The sequence below is a fragment of the Hyaena hyaena genome, unplaced genomic scaffold (assembly GCF_003009895.1).
Source record: "Hyaena hyaena isolate Hyena2069 unplaced genomic scaffold, ASM300989v1 scaffold_708, whole genome shotgun sequence".
In the NCBI taxonomy this organism is placed as follows: Eukaryota; Metazoa; Chordata; class Mammalia; order Carnivora; family Hyaenidae; genus Hyaena; species Hyaena hyaena.
The window spans coordinates 384091-408223 of NW_024081341.1; the positions used below are offsets into that span (position 1 = coordinate 384091).

The following is a 24133-nucleotide window of genomic DNA, read 5'->3' on the forward strand; positions in this document are numbered from 1 at the left end:
GAGGTGGAAGCAGAGAGGGTGAGTGGGGGCGAGAAAACGAGATGCAAGAGAGAAGTGGAGAGAGGCACAAAGTGAGAACGGAGCCCGAGAAGCCCGGCCAGGCCTCAGCCCGGTCCCCCGCGGGTCGGTGCGGCCCGGCCCCCTGCCCTCCCGGCCCGGCGGCTGGCCAGGCGCTGCGAGGGCGGGCGCAGGGGGTGGGGGGGGGGCGAGGGAGGGGCTGCCGGTGGGAGGCGACCATGTGGTTCCAGCTCACTCTTTTTTTTTTCTTCTTCTTCTTCCCCCTCTCGCTCTTTCTTCACTTCTTTTTCTTTCCTAACAGGGAAAAGTGTTCGGGAAGCGGTTAGCGTCTTCCCGCCTGGCCCTGTCCTCCCCGACCCTGGTCCCCCGCTCCCGTCCGGGCGCGAGCTGCCCCTCGGCGCCGGGGTGGGGGGCGGCGGGGGGCGCGGGGACCGGGCGCGGGGACAGCTCCCGCGCCGGCACATGGCTGCGGCCGCCCCGCGCGCACCCCGAGGCGCCGCGCCCGCCTCGCCCAAGGTCCGTCGGCTGCGCCCGGACGGCCCGAAGCCCAGCAGCGGCTGAGCGGGGGAGCGCCCGCGCCCGGGGCGTCGGGATGAGCCTCCTCCCCCTCCTCCTCTGGCTAGGTGAGTGCTAGCGAGCGCGGGGCGGCTCCGCGCGGCGGTCCCCGCGGCCCCCGGGAGGCGCGGGCGCCGGATCCCCGCTCGCCGCGCCCGAGGCGCACATCTGGCCGCGGAGGCCCGCGCGGTCGGCCATCGCGAGCTTCTCGCACATCTGGGCCCGGGGGCGGGCTCCGGGCCGGGGTGGGGGCGTGGGGGTGGGGGGGCGGGGGGCGTCTCCCGGGGGACTTTGGCCGTGAACCGTCTGAGGCGGAGGGTTTGAGGAGGGTGGGGGGAGGGCTGGTATTCAGTTTCAGGAGTATCTGGGGAAACGGGAGGATCGGAGGAGGGAGGAAGGTTTATTCGGGAATTTTTGTGCCAGGTTCCTGAGGGTGGGGGGAGCTTTTTTGTTTCAAACGGGCGCCTCGAGGGCTCAGATTAGAAACAGATGTGTGTAAGGGTGAGAGGAAGGGAATGGAGGAAGAGACCGGGGGCGGGAAGACGAACGAAAGGAGGAGAAGGAAAGGGGCAGAGCGCAGGCAGGACCAGGAACGGGACAGTGAGGACGGGCTGGGGGCGAGAGAGAAAGAGGGGAACGGGAATAGGAAGCGGAGGAGGAAGACTGAGGGAGACTGAGCAGCAGAGAGTCAGGAAGGCAGAGACAAATGGAGTGGAAGAGAAGAACAGAGAGGAACAGGTTCTGGGGCGAAAGAGGAGCTTTCCCGGTGTCCATCTGGATATCACCCGGGCGGGACTGGCCTCCTGGAACCTCACAGGCCCTAAGGCGCAGCCGCACTTGGGCTGGAAGCAGTCAGGTTTGCAGGACCGGCCAGGGCAGCTGGCATCAAGGATGTGTGTTGGGAAAGAGCCCACAGGAGGACCAGGAGGTTGTGAGGCGCCAGGGGCGGGCAGGAGAGCTGAGCTGAAGAAAAGCCGCACTGTGCACCAGGGAAGGTGGGGGCTCCCTGAGGACGGGTCGGAAAAGTGGGCCAGGGTTCAGGGCAACACTGAGATCCAGCTGGGTTTGCTAGAGCCAGCACCGCCCGAGACACCCCCACCCCACCCCGCCTGCGACAGAACGGGTCCTGATTCTGAGCTGACTAGCTGGGTGATCTCCAACGGCTTTACTCACTACCCAGGGCTTCGGGTTCCTTAGCTCCAACACAAGCAAATTAGATGGTTCTTAAATCCCCCATGTAGCTCCGACAGCCTGGAAACACCTGGAGTGTGACAGGGCCTGACCGTCTAGAGCCGCCCCCGCCCCCCCCCACCAAAGTGTGGAAACACTAAAAGCCACCTGACCCACATGACTAGAGTTCTCTGTCCCTCTTTTGTGTTTAAACTTACAAACCAAGGAGGAGGAGGAGGAGGCCACCACGTGCATGCCTTTGGAAGCTAGCCTTAGGCCAGTAATCACCCAGGTTAGAGGAATAAAGAAGGTGGATTGGCCTAAACTATTGCTCAAGTAGCGCCGGTGGGGAGCCATTGTGTTGTCAGCACCTTCAGATATTGGCCAAGTATTGCAATTGCAATACTGCTCCAATGCAGAATTGGCGTATCTGGATGGCACCTTTGTCACCTTTACTGGCCCCTGGCCCCAAGCTGTGAGCCACCAGATGTTCAGTAGACCCAAATTTTGGAGGCCCCCTTATTAAAAACAGCTGGAGTTCTTTAAGTACTTACCCTGAGTACTTGAGCCGCACCATCTTGTTAACTCATTTACCCTTCACGCCAATCCTATTGGCTCCCCACTGTTATTATCCGCAGTTTATACAGACGAAGAAATAAAGGGGTAAAGAGGTCAGAGAAGTTGCCTCAGGCAGTAAGCTCACCGTGAGTGAGATGGGACTTGAATGTAGGTTGTTTGCCTCAAGAGATGGCTTGCCCAGCCGCTGTGAATACGGCCCTTCTGTCACAGAGGACATGAAGATGTTGTTTGTAGCAAAATCTGGTTTAGTCCTCTTCATGAAGTGTGAGATGTCAGAGTGAATCTGCCCTAAAGGAGGGGTCTGGGGAAGGGAGAGAAAACTAAGCTAAGCATATCTGAACTCCTGCTCTGTACCAGCACTGTTTGGGCACTGTTTATGGTGGAAAGTGAGGCCAACTGACTGGCCTCTATGATGGTCATCCTCTTCATTCATGAGAAAGATGAACTGATAAGACAAGCATCGAAAGATGTCATTGATTCACTGTCCCCTCTTCACTGCATGCCTGTTATGTGTGGCCATTCCTCTGGCAAGAGAATAATCTGTGGGGGTTGATTCTCTCTTTATCATAGAATCCGCCTCTCGTGATGCCTTTGTTGGTTCTGTCCTTAAAAACTTAGTGCAAATGAAAGGCCAGTGTAGAATGAAAAAACATAGGCTATAGACTTAGCATTCTGCAGAACTGGATGTTTGCCGTTCACATTTACTATTCAGCTTTTGTCACACCTGTGTTCTTGGTCAGATGTACTCAGGCTCCGGAAATCCTGGTTAAAGTAAGAAGTCACAGAACTGATGAGCTGAAGGGTCTGGACAGGGGACAAAGCAAGAGACCTGAAGTGATGCTGGTGATCCAGAGACCGGTCTCTGAAGGGAGAAACACTGGAAGGGACCCCTCTATGCCTGACATTCCTGCATGGGTCAGAAACCCCTAGGGGAGCACTCCTGTGGGCTGGGTGAACCGGATTTGCTAAGTGGTTTTGAGCCCGGCACTCTATAGCAAAGCCATTCTATAGCAAAGCCGGAAAGAAAAGCCTCAGAGTTGCCTGAATCCTAAAATCATCTACTGGTCCCTTAAAGGAACAGTTCCAGGGCTGCTTATGATCACTGCTGGCCTCTTTTCTCTAGAGAATGCACAGTACTGGAGGGGAGTCAGGAGGGCTAAGAGTTCAGAAGCTGAACAAGGATGGACCTGTTGGCTCCCGACCTGCCAGTGAATGAAATCAAATGGCACACCCCTCTGATGTGAATGAACAAGTAATGCTCTGAGCTCCTTGGAGGAGAGAAAAGGGACATTTCATGGGATCCCCTAGTCCCAGCCCCTCCTCTGACAATCCCCCCTCCCATGATGCTCAGGTTCTCTTTATTTCACTTTAAATTCTCACTTGGACTCCTGTAATAGCTGCCATATTGGATCCTGCCTAAACTCCCTCTTCTCCACCCTACACACTGCTCCCAGAGCGACCTTTTGAGGCAGCTGGTATAATACAAAGAATTTGGACTCAGGAATCTGGCAAGCTCTCTGGGTTCTTGTTTTGCCTCTCTTGTCCCTAAAACAGGGGTAAAGCAATCTTTAATTCAAAATTTCTATATTTCTGTGATTTCACTCTCTTCCTCCATAAACCTTTGGAAATCTCCATTGCTTATAACACTGAGTATCAACACAATTCTCATTCAAAGATTTTCCATAGTGTCATTCACAACTCCTCTCCTCCCACCCCAGACAACTCTGCAGGGAATCTGGATTATTTCCAGTGCCCTACACATGCCCAATGCTTCTTTCTGTTTCTATGTTTTTGGTCTCTGATAACTCCTCCACCAAAGATGCCCTCTTACTCTCCCCCTACCCTGGCAGACAGATGCCATGTCTCCTTTATCTATGTACCATTTTCAATACCTTGGATAGACTAAAGGCTGTGGACTGTTTATTAAGATAATTGGAATTTGGGAACATTTAAGGTCAAGAGAGGTGAAAGATTGGAGGATTATTGCTCTGACTGTGGAATGACACAATTATGAAGAGCCCTATGTTAACTCAGCTTGCCTTTGTGTTTTCTTGTCCATTAATGCAAATGGGACCTGTACACCTTAAAAAAATTATACACAGAACATTATATGGACAGGGACCAGAAAATATCTTTGTTTATAGCAAGTACATTAGTACCAGATTAACAGTAGACTTCTTCATTGAAATTTCTGCTAGGGTATGGAAGGAATGAACTTTGCATCCCAAAAAATGAGTCTGAGGAAGGCTTGAATGTGCAGTCCATTGGTCTGTAGTTTAATGATGAGTCTCAGAAGGATTCCATGCCCTCCCACATTAATTGATGGCCATAATAATACATTCCCAGTGGGCTCGTATCTTGTCTCATCCTATTTTGTCTTGTATCCAGCTGGACAGTGTACACATGAGTATATTTCATGAATGTAAATGGCAATGAACTAGACAGGGATTCTGCAAAGGTAGAGTCAAGGACTGTCAGAACTGGGGAAAAGCTAAGCAACTATCTAAAAATCAAAGGTCCTTAGAATGTGGAATTGCAGACCCCACTGAGAATCTGATGAAACCCATGAAACTTAGAAAAAGCCATATAAATGTTGAATTTAGCCTCTAAATTCTAGAGATTCTTGGACGTCCTAATGCCCTTCCTGGGACCTGAGTAAATCCTTGATCTAAAGCAACTTCTTTTCTTATGGTGAAGAAGGAACCAAAGTTCAGAGAGACTTGGCTAAAGTTAAACAGCTAGCTTCATAGAAAGGCCAAAACGGGAACCCTGATTCCACAATCTGTTTTGTCTCACATTCTTGAAATAGAAAAGGTCTCTCCTTCCTTTTCAGCTCATATAGTTAAGCTTCAAGATCACAACTGCTCTTCAGTTAAATGTGCTACATGCTGATTAATTGGCATTGGTTTTTGTGTTGAGAAATTGCCTGAAAAATAGGGCAGATGTCATAACATTCCAATTTAGCCATCATAAGTGGAAATCCTGGAAACTTCTACAGTACCTTGTAGAATGTCTGGTGTGTTCAGAAAAAGAGAATTATATCCATAGTCCCAAAGGCTGTGTGTGTGTGTGTGTGTGTGTGTGTGTGTGTGTGTCTACAAGAAATAGATTGGAAAACCAGTAGCTTTGGCTCCGTCATAATTTTGCTAGGTTATTCTGGGTGAGTTCTACCACTTTGACTCTCAGTCTCTTCTGTGAAATGAGATTATTAGACTAAGGTTATCTCTTAGGTTTCCGTACACCACTAACATTCTGATTTTTTTTTTTTTTTAAATTCTGAGACTTTGCTGGCTGGTCTAAATATCCTTGTGTTTAGGAACACAGGGGTGTTGGCATGCATATCTGATTTTTTCAGGCACTGTCCACTAATGGCAATTAGTCGCATGTGATTATAAACCTGGAAGGACATTCTGCCTAATTGGAAGAGAGCAGTAGAGACTTCACCATGGAACTGCACTGTGGCACTGTGAATGAGGGAGGGAGCATCATTCAAGGTCAGGATGGGTGGTCAGAGACCATGCCCCAGAAGTTTAGTAACTGAAATACTCACTTCAGCGACCTCATCCTAAGCAAAGTTACCTACAACACAGCCCCAAGCATGGACACCAGAGTAAACTTCTGTATAGAGGGTCTGTTGTGTTAATTTGCAAGCATTAAGCATTTCCCTCAATTTTTAAAATTAAGGTATAATTCACATATAATAACGTGATCTGTTATGTGGCTTCATGGGTTCCTTGCATGGTTTTGCCCTTGTTTGAGACATGAATTGTGCATTATTAGGTTATTTGTATAACCTAATATTGTATTTGACTAAGAGAGGGTTATATGGGTAGGATTATTATGACAGTAGAATTCACGTCTAGAAATTGTACAAGGTTGAGCAATTTACCAAGTATATTAACATACTTTACCTCATCCCTAAATCACTCTTTGAGGGTAAATGTCATTATTATGCCATTTAACAAATAAATGGAGGCTTAGAGAAATCTAGTAAGTTTCTCAAGTAGCCACTCTATCAACCCAGGACTTTAGATTCCAAAGACCATTTGCTTTTCATTTACCAGGAAGGACATAAATACTCTAAAATCAAAAATGTATTACCAAGAAGCAGAGGCTTCATTTACAGGATGCCAGAGGATAAATCCCATGGTGGAAGATATAGTTAGAACATTTATCACCTACGCCCTGCCCCCACCCCATTCACACTTTCATCTGGCTTGTTTGGCTTCATGACTATTGCTTATGACTTAGAATTCCTGCGTATATCTTACATGTATTCCTAGTGCTTCTAATTAATCAGAAGACTTGTAGTTAGTTATGCAAGGTTATTCAAGTTAGTATCAAGGTAGTTAGTACTCAAGAGACCTGCTTTGGAGTCCAATTCGTGAACTACCCTCATTAGCACAGAGTCCTGTGGCTGTGGGTGGTGAAGGTGGTAAAGGTGTATGATTGCCTATGACTTGCCCTCTAGGTTGCTTTTCTAGTTAAATTCCTGTTTTCAGCAGTTTTGACTTCTTTGCCTCCCCTTCCAAAAACGAGTGCAGACTGTACCAAAAAATAATAATAATAAATCTGGTTATCTGAACTTACTAAGTATCTGGATTCTGGAAAAACAAAAGCTTATTTCCTTTGGCACCCTATAGATCAAAATGGGAAGGAAGGCTGAAATCCGACCACCTTTATTTTGTTAGTGACAGTCCGTTGGATCATGTGTGTCTAGCATCAGCCAGGGTCTGGTTGTGATAAGCCTGAAAGCTGCTTTGTTTCAGTAGAAGTCAGGGGAGAAAGCAGTTTCCCTTGCACCCCCAGGGGAGCAGGGAAGAGAAAATGGGCAACCGTCTTCAGAATGGCTCCCCAGTCAGCGGGGGATAGTGGAGACAGCAAGGGAGGTGCCTTGTTTGTCAATTCACGGGCCCGTAGCAGGTTCTCAGACCCCGGAAACCTGAAAGGCACAGTGTCTACCATCTAAGAGCTCAGCCCAGTGGGGGCAACATATGCATAAACAAGGAGTTGCAGATATATGGAAGCGTTCTCATCAAGGAAAGTACCAAGATTTCTAAGAGTCCCAAGGAGGAAAGGAACTTAATTATGAGCTGTCTTGTGGAAATAGGGTATTTCTTCTCATGTAGGTCTTCGGGGACTGGGCCTGCCATTCTTGTATCCCTCACAGCACTAGCACATCATGAGGTTGGTACTAAATAAACAGCTCCCGGGTTGATGGATCACCCCCATCATCATCAGAAAGGATATTTAAGTGGTGTGTGTCCTTGGCATTCAGCCAGGTGCTTCCTGGAGGAATTGAACCTCCCGATGTCCTTGCCTATTGAAAATTATGGTCTCATCCTTCATCACAGCCTGCCAGAACTGTAGCTACCTCTAGTTCCTCCTCCCTTGGGGGGGTGTTAAAAAAAAAAGAAAAAGAGAAATATATCAATGAATGTGGATCTCATAATTAGGAACGGTGGTCTGTTCACCCAAGGCTGTACTTGGCATTTGTCCACATGGAAAGCACATAGGATCAAACCAAGAAGGACTTTTTGTTCCAGAAGAAATCCATTGTCCTGAGCAGAGGCTCGGCCCCTGTCATCATCTTACTCTTCTTGTTGGAAAGGCAGGGAAATCAAGTCTCAGAGGGGGGAAATTGCTTTGTGACTTCATTGTTTAAATTTAGGCTGGGGTTTGTCGGGATCATTCAGACTTGGAGCAATAAGCCTGTAACCCAGCGTCTGTCACTTCTCATTACTTCCAGTGACAGTTCCAATTATTCCCAATCACTCTTCAAGGGAAGAGCAGGGGAAGCATCGAAAGCGTCCGTGTGGACCAGCAGTGCAGTGACTTCAGGAAGAGCCGGGGCCCTGGGCTCCTCAGGCTCCAGCTTTGAAGCCCTGCTCTGCCACCTCACAGTCACGTGACCTTCACTTTCCTGCCCTTCCCTTCCCCCCACCCACTGCACCTAATAACAACATTATAGGTTTGTAGTGACTGTTACCTGAGGTCACGCATATAAAGAATCTCAGCGCCCTAGTTGGTACAAAGTAATCCAATGGCTGTGGTTATGACTGTGACTGTCCTTGCTGGAAGAGGGTCAGCCCATGGGGATTTGGATGATACACGTGAAGTCAGTTGACACCAGGCCAGTTCCCAGATGTCCTTCGGGGAATGTCGCCCTGCTCTAGAACCCCAACAGGTGCACAGACACACCACCTGTGCCCCAGCTAACTGTGCTCAGCTGCTCTGGGAGAGGAACGTATGTGTCACTTAGCCCTGGGCAAGAGGTGCCCTTCCTTACCCCGCCTGGCATCCTGTCTGCGGGTTGCTGAGACAGATTGCTTGGGATTCTCTCTCTCCCTGTCGGTGTGAAGCCCCTCTTTCCCCAGGCTCTGCCCTCTCGGCTACGTGCTCCCGCACGCCTGTGCCAACCTGTGCTGCCCCAGCCAGGCAAGTACTGTGTGCCTCCTTTTCTGCTTCTGGTGTCAAGTGTTTTATTGAGCATCAACTACGTACAAGGCATTGTGCTAGGGACTTTCATACAGTTTCTTAGATCCTCATTAACAACCTGTGAGGCAGATACTATCATCCCCATTTTATTATTTTTATTTTTTATTTTGAGAGAGAGAGAGTGTGAGCAAGGGAGGGGCAGAGGAGGGAGAGAGAGAGAATCCGAAGGAGACTCCACACTGCCAGCGCAGACCCCAACACAGGGCTCGAACTCAGGAACCATGAGATCATGACCTGAGCTGAAGTCAAGAGACAGGCTCTTAACCGACTGAGCCACCCACGTGCCCCTGTTATCCCATTTTATAGGTCAGCAAAGTGCGACTTCAGAGGTCAGGGGTTCTGTCATACGGATTGGAGCTGGGTTTGCCTCCTGCTTCAGCACTGATCCAGGGAGGATGGGAATGAGAAGGTGGGTGGATAACATCCACGTAGTGATGCCCAGACGGGAGGCTGTCAGGGGCCAAGGTGTGCCTGGCCTTTGAGGATGTGGCCTCTGAAGGAGGCGTCAGCCCTTCGCTCTCCACTTTCCAGGCTGTCTCTTGTCCTGACCAAAATTAGACTGCAGCACGCCCAACACCCACATTCAAGATGTGTCTAGTTACATTTCCTTTTTAAATTTGGGAGGACAGGAAAACCTCAAGGTGAGAAGGAAAATGTCTGTTTTTTCCACTGACCTGAACAGCAGAGAGTGTGACATCCCTCTCCACTACATGGGGCTAAGCTGCGTGTCCCAGATTTCTGCAGACCTAGAATGCATTCGGAACGCATTCTTAGGCCAGGCAGGTGGGGTCTGGGTCTCCAGCCGAGGCCGCTCTCCATCTGCTTCCCTCTGGTGGAGTTCCAGCCCCCAGGCTGCTGCGGCCAATGGCCAAGTACAGCAGGCTCCTGCCTTACGCTCTCCACCCTCAACGCAGAAGAGGCAGAAATGGGGCCACCTCTCCACAGCCACCCTCTCCACTCCACTGCCTCTCCCTCCCTGTTCCTGGAGCCCTGCTGCTTCCCTAGCCCTGAGGAACCCAGCCTCTTCCATGCCTGCCACGTTAGTCTGACCTTCTTGCTCTTTCACTCCCTCTTTGGGCCCAGTATGTCCTGCTCTCAGACCTGGCCCCGAATGAGAGAGACGCACAGACACACACACACACACAGAAACACACAGATGAGACAGAGAGAGAGATGGAAACAGACACAGAGGCAGAGATGCAGAGAGAGAGAGAGAGACAAAAAGAAAACAGGGGAGCCTGGGTGGCTTAGTCGGTTAAGCCTCCAACTCTTGATTTCGGCTTAGGTCATCATCTCGTGAACCACGAGATGGAGCCCCACGTCGGGCTTGGTGCTGACAGCACAGAGCCTGCTTGGGATTCTCTCTCTCCCTGTGCCTGTCACTCTCTTGCTCACTTAAGCATGCACGCACTCTCTCAAAATAAACAACAACAACAACAAAAGAAAACAAAGGAAGACAGAGAAACAGAGAGAGATGGACAGAGAGACAGAGAGAAATAGAGACACACAGGCAGAGAGACAGAAAGAAGACAGAGAGACAGAGACACACAGAGGGAAACAGAGATCCAGAGGCAGAGAGACAAATACAGAAAGAAGATAGAAACAGAGAGAGATACAGACACACACATAGAGACAGAGACAGGGTCAAAAACAATAGAAGGAGAACACAAATATGACCTCTGTAAAGCTCATCTTTCATGTGCACCTCTTTTCCTTTCTGTCCTCGGTCCCACATCTTCAGATTCACACCCACACGTCTGCACAGAACCCATCCGTAAGGTTCTGCTCCCAGTGGACCCTAAGCTAATGGTGGTGGTGCCCCGGACTCTCCTACTGGCCACACATTCCTCTTGGCCTGGCTGCCTCGTGACCACTTCCCCCTGATCAGCACCCACCTACGCTTCTAGACCATCATCACATCCTCAAAGGCATCCCTGACTCTTCCAGACAGAGGGTGAGGCCCATCTGTCTCCCATGACACCTTGTTCCTATCGCTGGGATGGCTACATCACATCATACAGTAGTCGGGGCTTCTCTGTCGCTGCTGCTGATTGCGAGCAGGAGACAGTACTCTACCGTCTGTAATACCAGGTCCAGTGGCTGGCACTCACTAGATACCTGGAAAATGAATGAACAAGTGAAACAAACAAATAAACTTATGAAAAAGTTGATCAATATAAAGTACAAGTTTATAAAAATAAAAATGTGATCTCTTCCTAGAGTATCTTTTTTTAAGTTTATTTATTTATTTTGAGAGAGAGGGGTCAGGGAGAGGATGACCAGGAGAGGGGCAAAGAGAGAGAGAGAGGGAGACAGGGAATCCCAAGCTGGCTCTATGCTGTCAGCAGCAGAGCCCGATGTGAGGCTCGAACTCATGAACTGCAAAATCATGAACTGAGCCAAAAAATCAGGAGTAAGATGCTTAATCGACTGAGCTACCCAAGTGTCCCTTCCTAGAGTATCTTTAATGAGTATTCTTGATCATCAAAAAGACCCCAAGGAGGAAATAGTAACCTGAGGCACAAAACAGAAGACGGTGGAAAGATTTGCAGGTAGCACAGTCTGTCCATCATGCCTCAAAGTCATATCCTCAGGAGGCCACACACTTAGCTACTCCTGGAACAGGATCTACACCCTCTCATTGTAAGGCAATGGTCTGGGCTGTGCGGTGAGCAGGTCCGTAGCCGGGAAGTGGCCAGACACCCCGAAAACCTTCTGCTTTCTACCTGGTGGTGGGGAGCCTGTAGTCAGTTGTTCAGCCCATTCACACTTTGGTGACTTATTTTCCATGTATTGTAATAATTTGGGAAACACGAGTCTTTCCCTTCTAGCGTAATCTGAACTTTCAGCCTCATTAGTGGAGAAGGCCAACCAGCCATGCTGACCGACTCATTCCCTGGTCCTCTTTGGGCCCCCTGGGGGCGAATGGCCCCTCCTTGGGCACACAGAGTTAAAAATCATCCTCTTCTTCCCTTTCTCCTCTGCCCTGGCCGATTTACCCTGCACAGCACTAACGAGTGATCACCGAGGCAGGGCAAGCAGAGGAAATGCTAGTCAGCCAACAAACACCGAAAACACGGATGGGATCTTAAAGAGATTTTTAAATTTTATCTTACCTTCTTTCCGGGCTGAGTGTCTTTACACATGTGTTAGCTCTCCACGACGGCATTGTGAGGCCCTGATTGTCAGCCTCCATTTTATAGAAGTGGATCAGAGAGGTTAAGAAATTTTCCCCAGTTAGGAGCAGAACCAGAACGAGAAGCCAGTTCCCCTGGCCCCCGGACCATTGCTTGTGCCACGTCTCTACATGCGCTGTGGCCCCCGTAGCGGGTAACAGGAGGGGCACTGAGCTGATCTCTTCCCTGCCCTGCCCTGTCCTCTGCAGTCACGGCCGCTCGCTGAGTGTGCACTGAATGAAAGATCCTCGCCCGATGTAGGTGCTCTCTACTCCAGGAAGGTTTGATATTTCACACATACAGTGATGGGCCCTGCTGATCTGTCCAGGACTGAGGGGTTTCTCAGGATGTGGAACACGGGATTTTCAATGCTGAAACCACAACCATCCCAAGAAAACCATTCTACTGGTCATCCATCTTGCTGCTCAGCATGCGGGTCCTCATAGCAGCCGCAGCAGTATCACAGGGAGCTGGTTAGTTCGGACCCCACCAAACCAGACTCTGCAAGATCTGTGCAAGATCCTCACCGAACATGAGATGCATCCAAGAAGCTACAGAGAGCAGGATCTAAGGCACCTTTGATGGGAGTTGGGGAAATGGCAGATTCACACCTGAATTATCTGACCTGGGAAAGCGTGGCCATGACCTCAGCTGCTATGCATTAGACACACAAGGCTTAGGCTTATAGGCTGAGGAAGAAAGGTGTCAGGGGTCCCATATGTGACCCAATTGGAGGGCATGGAAGGTCAAAGAGTGTCTTGATGCTGTAGGGGCATGACATGATTCACCGTCCAGCTTTTCTGTGAAATGATGTTCTTATAAAGGCTCTGAAGTTTCTGGGATTCACCCTCCCTTTGACTCAGGAGAGGCCAGCACTGTGGGTAGTAAGCAGCAAATTAACCAGAATTCATGCAATGGCAGCAGAGGGCTAAGTCCCCTGGAGCCGGGGACTCAGACATGTGAAAATAAAAACACAGGGGTACAGACAACATATAAGAGAGCTATGTGTGGCAAGGAGCAGACACTCAGTACTTATTTACTGAAGGAATAATGAGGCTGTAATAGCAGTATTCTGAACCCACGTGTTTCCCTGTTTGGTGCCTGACTCTTTGTCATAAGAGCTGAACCCAGCTTTGCAAGCAAGAAGTGATTGAACCTGTATTCCAGAAGATTGTCAGCCCCCCACCCAGGTCTCAACAGCTTCTCTAGACCATGGCTTTTCTCAAAGTAAACCTAGGTCAAAGCCTTGGTTCAAGTCCTTTCCCTGATGCTGGCAGCGTGTTATCTTCTCCTAACCTTCCGGCTCCCAAACCTGTCAGACATTAAAATCCCAGGCACCAGGCAAGGTAGGAAAAGACATTCGTATTTCTGGGCTGGCAGAGCGGCCTCAGACTAAAAGAAGCATAACCCACATTTGTCAACTTTCTCTCTCTTCCACGTCACACGCCCAGTAGGGACTCTGAAATAAGGGCCGCCCCAGGGACGGGGTGACAGGCAGGCCTGGAGATGAATGTGTTCATCCGTTCAGCGAGAGCGGTTTCAGACAAAGCCGATTTCTGCTGTGATATTCATCCCACCCTGACACCAAGAAATCAACCCGTCACTTCTCTTGTAATACAGGGAGAGCTGTGACCTAGGTTGGTTGGTTTTGTCACAGTGTCTTCTGTGCTTGTTGTCTTCCCTGGGACCTCAAAGGGCTGGGGTGGGGGTGGACTTTAAAAGAAGATACAGGGGCACCTGGGTGGCTCAGTTGGTTGAGCGGCCGTCTTCGGTTCAGGTCATGATCTCACAGTCCATGAGTTCAAGCCCCCCACCGGGCTCCGTGCTGACAGCTCAGAGCCTGGAGCCTGCTTCGGATTCTGTGTCTCCCTCTCTCTCTGCACCTCTCCCACTCGCTCTCTGGCTCTGTCTCTCAAAAATAAAAAAAACATTTAAATTTTTTTAAAAGATTAAAAACAAGATAAAAGAAGATAACAGATTTCCATTGTGAAGCAACCTTGTGTGCTTGGTTCCGTGGGTGGAGACAGACCCGTACGTCACCCAAGACCCTACTCATCGAAGTCTCGTGGGGGGCCCAGACCGGCCGAGGTGAAGGAAATGGTGAAAGAGGTTGGACAGAATGTAATAAAATGCCAAAGGTGTTTGGTATGGACAGGAAGTGGCTAGGAGTTTTGAGAAAGGGTAGTCATTAAGGTGTGAGGGCTTCCTTCAGCCAGCAGTGGAGCAAGAATGTGTGCAATGTGAGGTGTATATAGGGTGACTTGAAGGCATTTCATGTGGGGCCATGGAGGGGCCGGAGGCCAGAGAGGCAGAGCCTGGAGCAGAGAAAGAGAGGGGGAAAGGGCACGAGACAGCATGAACTAGTCGTTCCTTCTGACTCTGGAAATAACACTCATTCATAGTTTACAGGCCACTTTGGGGGCCTTCCTCAGGTGGTGTTAAAATGTGACCTTGAGCAACTCACTCTTGAGCCTCAGTTTTTACCCTGCAAGCGGGGAGATTTTAATGGAGAATTTCTAGATACTTCTGGCTCTGCAGATGGAGGGCTTTGTGGTATTCCTTTGTGGGAGGCTGTAGCCCTAGGTGATTATGGTTGTTCTCACCTGCCCCTCAGCCCTGAACCCCCAGGCTCCCTGCTGCTGCTCCAGCTGGGCCCCCACTGCTTTCCCTTGCATTAGAATGGACCCCACACTGTATGATCCTGCCCGGGCTTCTGTCTCCTAGAGGCCAAAGTCCCTCCAGGCTCCAGGTCTTTGCATTGTGTTTCCCTCCCCCAGGAATGCTCTTTCCCCCTGATTTTTGCAAAGCTGGCTCCTTGCCTTCCAGCTTTCAGTGCAAATATTGCCTGAGAGAGACCTTTCCTGAGTCCCGCCCACCCTCCCTGGTCTAAGCAGAGTTCTGCCTCCTCACTCTCCCATTGCCCTGTTATATTTTCTCCCTAACATTTATCACAATCTGAAGTATTTGTTTTCCCTCCATGCATGCACTTGTCTATTGTTCATTTCTAGGAGAGTCTGGACTTTGCCTGTATCATTGACCTCTGTCCTCAGTGCTAAGAACCATGCCTAGCACAGAGCTAGATGGTCAGGAAAGATGTGATGAATAAAACACATGTGCTCTTTCCTGCATGACATGCATCGCCACAGAGAAAGTCTATGGTTGACAAAAGTCATTTATGGGGCCTTATTATATGCAAAGATCATCATATGCATTCTTTCATTTCATCTTCATGGCAATAGGTACCACCAGGATCCCATTTTACAGAGGAGAACATGGACCACTAGAGAGCTGAGCCCTTGCTGAAGGCTACAGAGCTAGTAGGGCATGAAGTTAGGAGTTGGACCCAGGCAGTTTGACTGCAGAGCTAAAGCCATAAACTCAAGTACTATTCAATTCCTCTAAGCCAGTGTTTCTCAGGATTTAAGGTGTAACTCTGATTTAGTAGATATGGGGGTGGGGCATGGGGCTCAGATTCTGTTTCCAAGTTCCCAGTGGGTGCTGCTGGTCCATGGGAAATACCACTCAGGAAGGAAGGGAGCGATGGAGGGAGAGAAACTAAGGTTTACGGATGTTAGGTACATTTCCTTAGGTCATATGGATAGTTAGTAGCAGAGTGGGGACTCCAGCCCAGTGTCCCCACTTCTAGCTCCAGGCTCTTCAAACAGCTCGCAACCCCAGAGATTTGGAAGCATGTACAGATCTTTAAAGACTATTTGCAGGAATGTAGCCACCTGAATTAGAGATTGTAAAGATGATCCTCTGTCCTTCATTGGAGCAAACAGGAAGCTCAGTCCTTACAAATACCTCCACTCTGAGACACCTCTTAACACTGGGAAAGACATTCTGAACCGGAGTCACCCTTCCTGGAAACCGCCCGCCAACCAAGACTACAAAGATTAATTGCCACAATTGCCTTGTAGTAAAGGACCCTCCACGTTTTATAAAATGTCTATTTATTTATTTTGAGAGGTGGGGGAGAGGCAGAGAGAGAGAGGGAGAAAGAGAGGATCCCAGGCAGGCTCTGTGACACAAAGCTTGAAATCACAAACCATGAGATCATGACCTGAGCCAAAACCAAAAGTCGGATGCTTACCCCACTGAGTCACCCGGGTGCCCAAAGGACCTTCCACTTTATGATGGGTGCTGTGCTAGATCATTTCCTGTGCGTGTACCCAATATCCACACCTTGAAGTGTGTAGTCTCTGTCCCCACTTTACAAATATAGAAACTGAGGCTTGGAGGGAGGTGTTTAAGCGACTCGACCCAAGATGCATAGCCAATAAGCTGCACAGACAAAATCCTTTCTACTACAGCATAGCCACATATCTTCCTTCTACCCCACAGCCCTGTAAATAAGTGAAAGAGGTGCTTTCATGTGTGTCTCCCATCCTGCTCTTCTCTTTTGGAATCAAACCCTCTGGTTTCCTTAAACTGTTCCCCTACTTATCATAATAGTTGGGCTCCCCATCATTAACTGAAGCCATGAGATGTGCCAGGCGCACAATATGTAGACTGAATTAATCTCCACAGGAGCCCTAAGATGTCTCCAGTGTTACAGATGCACAAAATGCTGAAACCCAGAGAAGTAATTTGTTCAGTGTCACTCAATTAGTGAGTGACACCAAGCCAGGATTTGAGCCTGGGGTTTCCTGGACTGTGAAAATGAGGGAGAATGCTGGATGGGATGAGGACAGTGGGGATCTGAGTGGGAAATGATGCAAATTTGGATGCTCTCCCGTTGTAACTTTCTGTATTGTGTTGACATGCATGGCCCCCCACAGACTGACTTCACACAAAATGGGGGAGCCTGATCTGTGCAGGAGAGTGGGGTCTTGAGTTATTGAAGGTGTTGGTCTGGGGAGGTTATTTGACAGCGATTCTAAGTACTTAAAAAAAAAACAAACCCAGCGTCAGCTATTGAGATATAACGGACACACACCAAACCATGCATATTTCCAATATATAGTTTGCTATGTTTTTGCATGTATACATGCCATGAAACCATCACCATAACCAAGATATTTATTTCTTTATTTTATTTTGAGAGAGAAAGAGTCCCAAGCAGGCTCCACTCTGTCAACACAGAGCCCGACGTGAGCTCCATCCCATGAACTGTGAGATCGTGACCTGAGCCAAAATCAAGGGTCAGATACTCCACTGACTGAGCCACTCAGGTGCCCCCATGCTCAAGATATTTTAAATATATGTCATAAATCCAAACGGATAACAGCCCTAGTAATTTTGAGATTCTGATCCTCATTGTGGGGATGGGCAGTAGAAGGACCCAGGGAAGATGAAAACCCATCTCCAATCCCTAGAAGGACTTGGGGAAGGTGTAGATCCAAATGATCCAGATAGAGTAGGACCCTTCAGCCTCTTATATTTCCATGCTACCTTGTAGTTTTCTGATTTATTTTGATCCAGAGCCCACATTTCCAGCCCTGTTTGGCTTCTCTAGATTCCCAAGTATCTTCCACTTGGGTTCAAGAATAAGTTAACCATCAAGTTCTTGGGGCTGAAAAATTAAGAAAACTGGAACCCAGTAGGGCTACTCTTCCAGATCAAACCTCAAATTTCAGGGTTCTCAATTCAGAAAGAATGAGATGACCCACTGGAACCTCCAAGAGGAGGCCCAGAAGACAGAAGCCACAGGGTCAGTGTCTACCTCCCATCTTCCCAGCCCATGACCTTGCCTCCTGAACCCCCAACACACACTGCATCAAAGGGAGCAAAACACCCAAAGCAGGGAAGGGCTCATACAGAACCTTACTCTAGGAAAGCTGAAATGGCCCGAATACCATCTTTACCCTAAGAGTGTCCTCCTTCTCCCCAGTTGAGGTGATCTCTGTCTACTCTAAACTGCCATAAACTTTCCATTATGTCAGCAAGCACCTTCTACCTTCTGAAATATGATTGTTGACACACATACATCTTTGTTCACTGCAAGCTCTCTGAAGGCACAATCCTGGTTTGATCCATCTTCACATCCCCTGCAGGGTCTAACCCATGGTACACAACCATGGTTGTTGAACAAATGGATGGCACACCCGTCCTAAACCTCCAGGAACAGCTGTGTTGCTTTGCAATGGGGTCCTAGGACTCAGAGCTGAACAAACATCACCCTGGTGTCTCTCACACCAGATGTCACCCATGAAGTATTACACCCAGAATGGGAATTCTCACTCATGTGATATAAATAGAGCCAAAGAGTTACATGCTCTGTCTTCTTTACATACACTGTTAACTCTAAGCAAAGGTGAGCCTTGGCCTGACAGGCTTGGCTCACAGAAAGAAATCGACTGCTGTCACTGGTATGGCTCTCTCTCAAGGGAAACACAGCTCCTGCCTCCAGTGATTCCAGCAGGGGCTAATGACCCAGAAGAATAGGTAGTAAAAGGGTGAAGAACAGTTCTGAGCAAGGGGGTGTGGGTCTCAGCAACTGGGGTCCCATTTGCTCAATCTCAACTTTGGAAAGAAGTCTATAGAGCAGTGGCGCGCATGGGCCCCTGGTCTAATTCCTTGTCCGGAGATATCCATTCCCTGTGGACAAATGTGGAATGGCCTGAGCAGTTAAGTTTCCTTTAGGTCACTTGGAAAGGAATTCATTTTTGGGTTAGACAAAATTTGATCTAAAGTAGAAGCATGCCTAAATCAGTATTTCTTGGACTTTAGATTTCAGGGACCAAAATAAATTGTGGGGCCCACTTTTCAAATATGGCTGACTGCCGATATTAAACAAAAATACAACTACATCATGCTGTTAAAATTATTCCTAAGAGGAAATGGCATTTCGACAGAAAGACAGACAACCACACAAGAACAACTCTCTGTCTACAACTAACATGTACTGAGTGCTAATTATATGATGGGCACTGATTTAAGTATTTACTGTTATTTCATTTTATACCATACATAGTCCATCATTTATATTTTTTCTTATCTAGGAAGCTATGAAAATGTCATCATGGACCAGTGGTGCTAGTTTATATCCCAGACTTAGAAAAATCACCAATGAGGGACACCTGGCTGGCTTTGTTGGAAGAGTGACTCTTATTTTCTATTTTTAAAAATATTTATTTATTTTTGAGACAGAGAGAGAGAGAAGACAGAGTGTGTGCAGGGGAGGGACAGAGAGAAAGTGAGACACAGAATCCAAAGCAGGCTCCAGGCTCCAAGCTGTCAGCACAGAGCCCAATACATAGCTCGAACTCATGAACTGTGAGATCATGACCTGAACCAAAGTTGGGTGCTGAACTGACGGAGCCACCCGGTGCCCAAGTGTGCAACCCTTGATCTTGGGGTCGAGGGCTCGAGCCTCACTGGGTGTAGAGATTACTTAAATAAATAAATACATAAACTTTTTTTTTAAAAAAGGAAAGAAAATCACCAGATGAGAAGACTTCTTTGAGGCAGCTCACAGCCCTAGGAGTCAAAACTTCTATGAACCTTAAAGTTTGCACCTGATCTGGAGGCCAGGACGTGATCCTTCAGACCAGCTTCTTAAGCAGGATCCAGATGATAAATATCTTCCTCTGAACTTTCTTTGCTATAGGAACCCAGTGAGTTCTGATTCCAGCTGCAATGGGGACTCACGAGCTTGGAGCCTTTATCGACAAATGCAATGCCCCAAGTAAATCACAATCCAACCAAAGCAAAATACTTCCAACTACATTTGCGGGTCATGAGAAACCAAGGAAATGCTACCACTTTTGCAAGACAGAGTCTCCCCACTCCCTTTTCCTGCCGAACACTCAAAAGCTGAATATCCCATTATCATGTTACACAATGAACACAAACCAGATGGTTTAGGCCAGGAGAAAGGATGCCGGATTGAGTAACAGGGTATGAATTAAATAACCCTAAACAACCATTTTAAAAAAACAAACCCTAAGTGTTTCCTAATTTTGAGATTAAAGGAAATCCATGGGGCCTGAAATAGAAAGAGAAGATAAAGCACGTTAGGAGGCTGCTTCTAGACAGAAGGGCCTTCTTCAGAAAACGAACAGGCTGGCGAGGTCATCCGTGGCGAAGCCTCCCCAGAGACCAAACACATCTTCAAAAGAAGGACGCAAGTGGGAGACTCTGTTATTTATTTTTCCAAAGTTTAATAAATCAGCCCAACGAGATCCAATGTCAGGCCTAGCTGAGAAATATTACATTTCGGGAGGTGGCGCCTTACTATGCAGGTGGGAGAGAAGCCAGATTCAGGATGGAAGGTGACTTAAGTCCAGGTGACCCTTGCTTGTGTGGTCCCTTCCTCTGGACCGTTTTGTTTCCCTGAATAAGAAAGAAGGCCGTAGTCAGAACTTCCTGTTACACGTAGAAAAAAATATTCAAACTCCCTCCTAGTCCCAAAGAATTGGATTTGGAGGACAATATAAGAACACATATTGTAATAAGAAAAGCATTTAAGTACGTGTAAGGAATGCTTACTCCAAAGGTAAGTCCTGGCCTGTCCATCAGGTAGAAAGCTTAAGGTTCGCAGACATTTAGACTCATAGAGCTGGAATTTTAAAATCGACAGGGAGGCAGGGAGCCCTGGAGAGCTCCATTTTTCTATCAGCTATGTCACTTATCACTGAGGCTCAGTTTCCTTATCTGCCAAGTGAGGATCCAACCTCCCATTTCACAAAGGAAGAAGGCAGGGAGGGCTCTTAGAGATGGAGGAACTTGGCCAGTCACAACCCCCTACATATCTTGTTGCAAAGCCTGTGCTCTTTTCCCTAACCACACCAACTCTCGAGATGAGATCACATACATTAAAATGTTTGTAATGAGCCAGGCACTGTGCAGTCATTCCCTCGTGGTTATTAGGCACAGACTTCCATCTGGCACGCACAAAGAGACGTGTCAGCTCACATCTGCATGCGTCCATGAATATATTCATCCAAGACTGCTTTGCAAACATAAGCGAGTTTGTGGTCTGACTAGCATAAGAATACTTTAGCAGTAACAGAACAGAACCAGGGAATCTTCCAGAGATCCAGGCTGTGCAGTGGCTTCAGCCATAAAAAAGCAGTCCTGGATCATGAACAATTGCTTATGCTCTGACTAATGCCAGCGCTGATCTTTCAAGCATTAGTGACACGTGGCTCACTTTGGGATAATCTGGGACCTGCTGGCCCATCCCAGAAATGAGTTTTTTCTTCCTTCCTTCCTTCCTTCCTTCCTTCCTTCCTTCCTTCCTTCCTTCTTTCCTTCCTTCCTTCTTTCCTTCCTTCCTCCCTCCCTCCCTCCCTCCCTCCCCTCCTTTATTAATTTTTATTTTAGAGAAAGAGGGAGAGAGAGTGCATGTGAGCAAGGGAGAGGGCCAGAGAGAGGCAGAGAGAGGATCTTAAGCAGGCTTCATGGTCAGTGTGGAGTCCAATGTGGGTCTCAATCCCATGACCCTGGGATCATGACCTGAGCTGAAATCAAGAGTTGGACACTCAACCAGCTGAGCCACCCAGGTGCCCAGAAATGAGTTCTTTCTAAGAGATGAAAGCAAACCATATCTGCTGTTACTGATCATTATTCTGGCAAATCTGGGAAAGAGAGTGTTAGCTTTGAGGAAATGATAAAGAGGAGAGAGAGGCTCCTGGTCTGGACCCAAGGGTATAAGGGGTGACATGTTCTGCACCCTGGAAAGGTGTCATCGAAATGGTGAGGAGGAAGACTATGACGTTTCCAGAAGGTCCCTCCAGGAAGTCTCATATATGATTAGTAGGGTGCAATTAGCACAAATAATTTTATTTATTTATTTTAACCAAAAATTGAAATTTATTTTTGTTATTTTATTTATTTTAATATAATTTATTGTCAAGTTGGCTAACACACAGTGTATACAGCGTGCTCTTGGTTTTGGGGATAGATTCCCAGGATTCATCACTTACACACAACACCCAGTGCTTATCCCAACAAGTGCCTTCCTCAATGCCCATCTCCCATTTGCCCCTCTCCCCTGCCCCCATCAACCCTCAGGTTGTTTTCTGTATAGCACAAACTATTTTAAAGAATAGTTTGGAAGTCTGCTTTGGGAATTTTAAGATAATCTCTCCACCCAACGTGGGGCTCGAACTCACAACCCCGAGATCAAGAGTTGCATGCTCTACCGACTGAGGCAGCTAGGCGCCTCTGCTTCAGGAATTTTAAAAACACTCATAGTCTTGGCCCAACAATGCCATTGTGGGGAGCCTATGCTGAAGAGATTAACAGAATGTACAAGGTTTATATACAAAAATGTTTACCATAATAAAGACACAGCAAAAACTAAGTGTCCCCAAATAGGATCACAGCTAAGTAAATTATGTTCATGAATCTATACAATTGAATAGAATGCTGTCAGCAAGACATAAAAAAGATTTTTCATGACTTGGGTAATGCTTCCGATATCATGTTGACTAATGAAAATGCAACAGAACTGGACATACGGTTCAGTCCCTAATTTGCGTACATGGTAAATGGTACAGAAAAAAAGGCTGTCAGGAAGTTTTACTGGCAACAGTTATTTTCATTATTTTTGTCCTTATTGGCCAAGTTTTGTATAATAAGTAGGTATAACTTTTATGTTTTAAATGTTGCTTTAACAATGGCTTAAGTGGGGTGCCTGGGTGGCTTAGTCGGTTAAGCGTCCGACTTTTGCTTAGGTCATGATCTCGCGGTTCGTGGGTTTGAGCCCCACGTCGGGCTCTGTGCTGACTACCAGCTCAGAGCATGGAGCCTGTTTCAGAGTCTGTATCTCCCTCTCTCTCTGACCCTCCCCTGCTCATGCTGTCTCTCTCTCTCTCCTAGAAATAAATAAAAATATTAAAACAAACAATGGCTTAAGTATCTAAGGGCCACCCCTACTTAAATGGCTTTTTCTTTTTCTGGAAGAAGCACAGGAGTCTCCCAGGGACACTTCCTCCTCCCCTCCCGCTCCCTTCCCAGTCCAGCCTATGCTGTCTCCAGGGTTCCCTTCTATGACTCGAAGCTGACCAGGGTTAATACTCTTTGGCTTAACACAGGCTTCAGCTGCCTGTTGCCTCTAGACTAGAAGATAGACTTCACACTCCTTCGTGTGATTTGCTGTTCCCCATGGGGCAGACCCTTTTAGATCTTCTGGTCTTCATGCATGGTCTTCCCTCTGCTTAGAACACCCTTTCCCCTTCTGGGGCACCTGGGTGGCTCAATCGGTTGAGCGTTCTGACTCTTGATTTCCACTCAGGTCGCAATCCCGGGGTTGTGGGATTGGCCCCAAGTGGAGCTCCATGCTGAGCATGGAGCCTGCTTGAGATTCTCTTTCTCTCTCTCTCCCTCTGCCCCACCCCCCTGTGCATGCTCACTCTCTTGCTCACTCTCTTGCTCTCTCTCTCAAAAAAAAAAAAAAAAAGCACCCTGTCCCCTCCTTTTTCACCTTGACCTTTATGGCCAAGCTCAGAGGTGAGCCTCTCTGGTGAAATCCTACCCCTCAATCCAAGCAGAACTGGTTGCCATTGACTCTGCTCCCAGACACTTTGCCCATAGCTCCATTTGAGCAAATACAATTTGTCATAATAAATGTGTCTTTATGTCCCTCGCTCCCTCCCCCTGCCTCCCTCCCCACATAAGACCATATGATTGGGAGAATGGAGTCTGAGACTCATTCGTCTTGGTGCCTTGGTTCTCAGTGCCTGGCACAGAGTAGGTGCCCAAGGATGAATAGGTAAAAAAAAAAATCCTGGTGGTTAAGCTGGGACAGAGGAGGCAGAAGGCGTTCTCACGCCAAGCAGGTAGTCTCTATAAGATGGCTGTGGCCTGACCTTCCTTCCTAGGAGCAGCAAGGAAAATCAGGCTTCATTGCAGCAAAACAGATTTAAGTTAGCCAAAAGGAGGAACTTCCACAGGTTGCTATCCCTGGGATAGGGATGAGTGATGGGGGCTTGGGTGGGGTGATGCCTTCAGGATGGGGTGAAAATCTCCCCGTCTAGGGGGAGTTGGGCACTGCCCCTCTCGGAGCCCAGAAGGTAGACAAGGTGACCTCAGGGCAACCTGGGTTTCTTTTTTTTTTTTTTTTAATGTTTTATTTATTTCTGAGAGACAGAGAGAGACAGCATGAGCAGGGGAGGGTCAGAGAGACAGGGAGATACAGAATCCAAAGCAGGTTCCAGCCTCTGAGCTAACTGTCAGCACAGAGCCCG

General features: G+C 48.0%; 1 protein-coding gene across 1 annotated transcript in view; it reads left to right on the plus strand.

Annotated features, from left to right (window-relative positions):
• The first annotated feature begins 268 nt into the window (after positions 1–268).
• Positions 269–24133, plus strand: part of LOC120220581 (CXADR like membrane protein) — a 108186-nt gene continuing 84321 nt past the window's right edge. The window contains 1 exon segment of the mRNA XM_039217700.1: positions 269–641. Within this exon segment, the coding sequence (XP_039073631.1) occupies positions 611–641 (31 nt within the window). The 5' untranslated portion in view covers positions 269–610.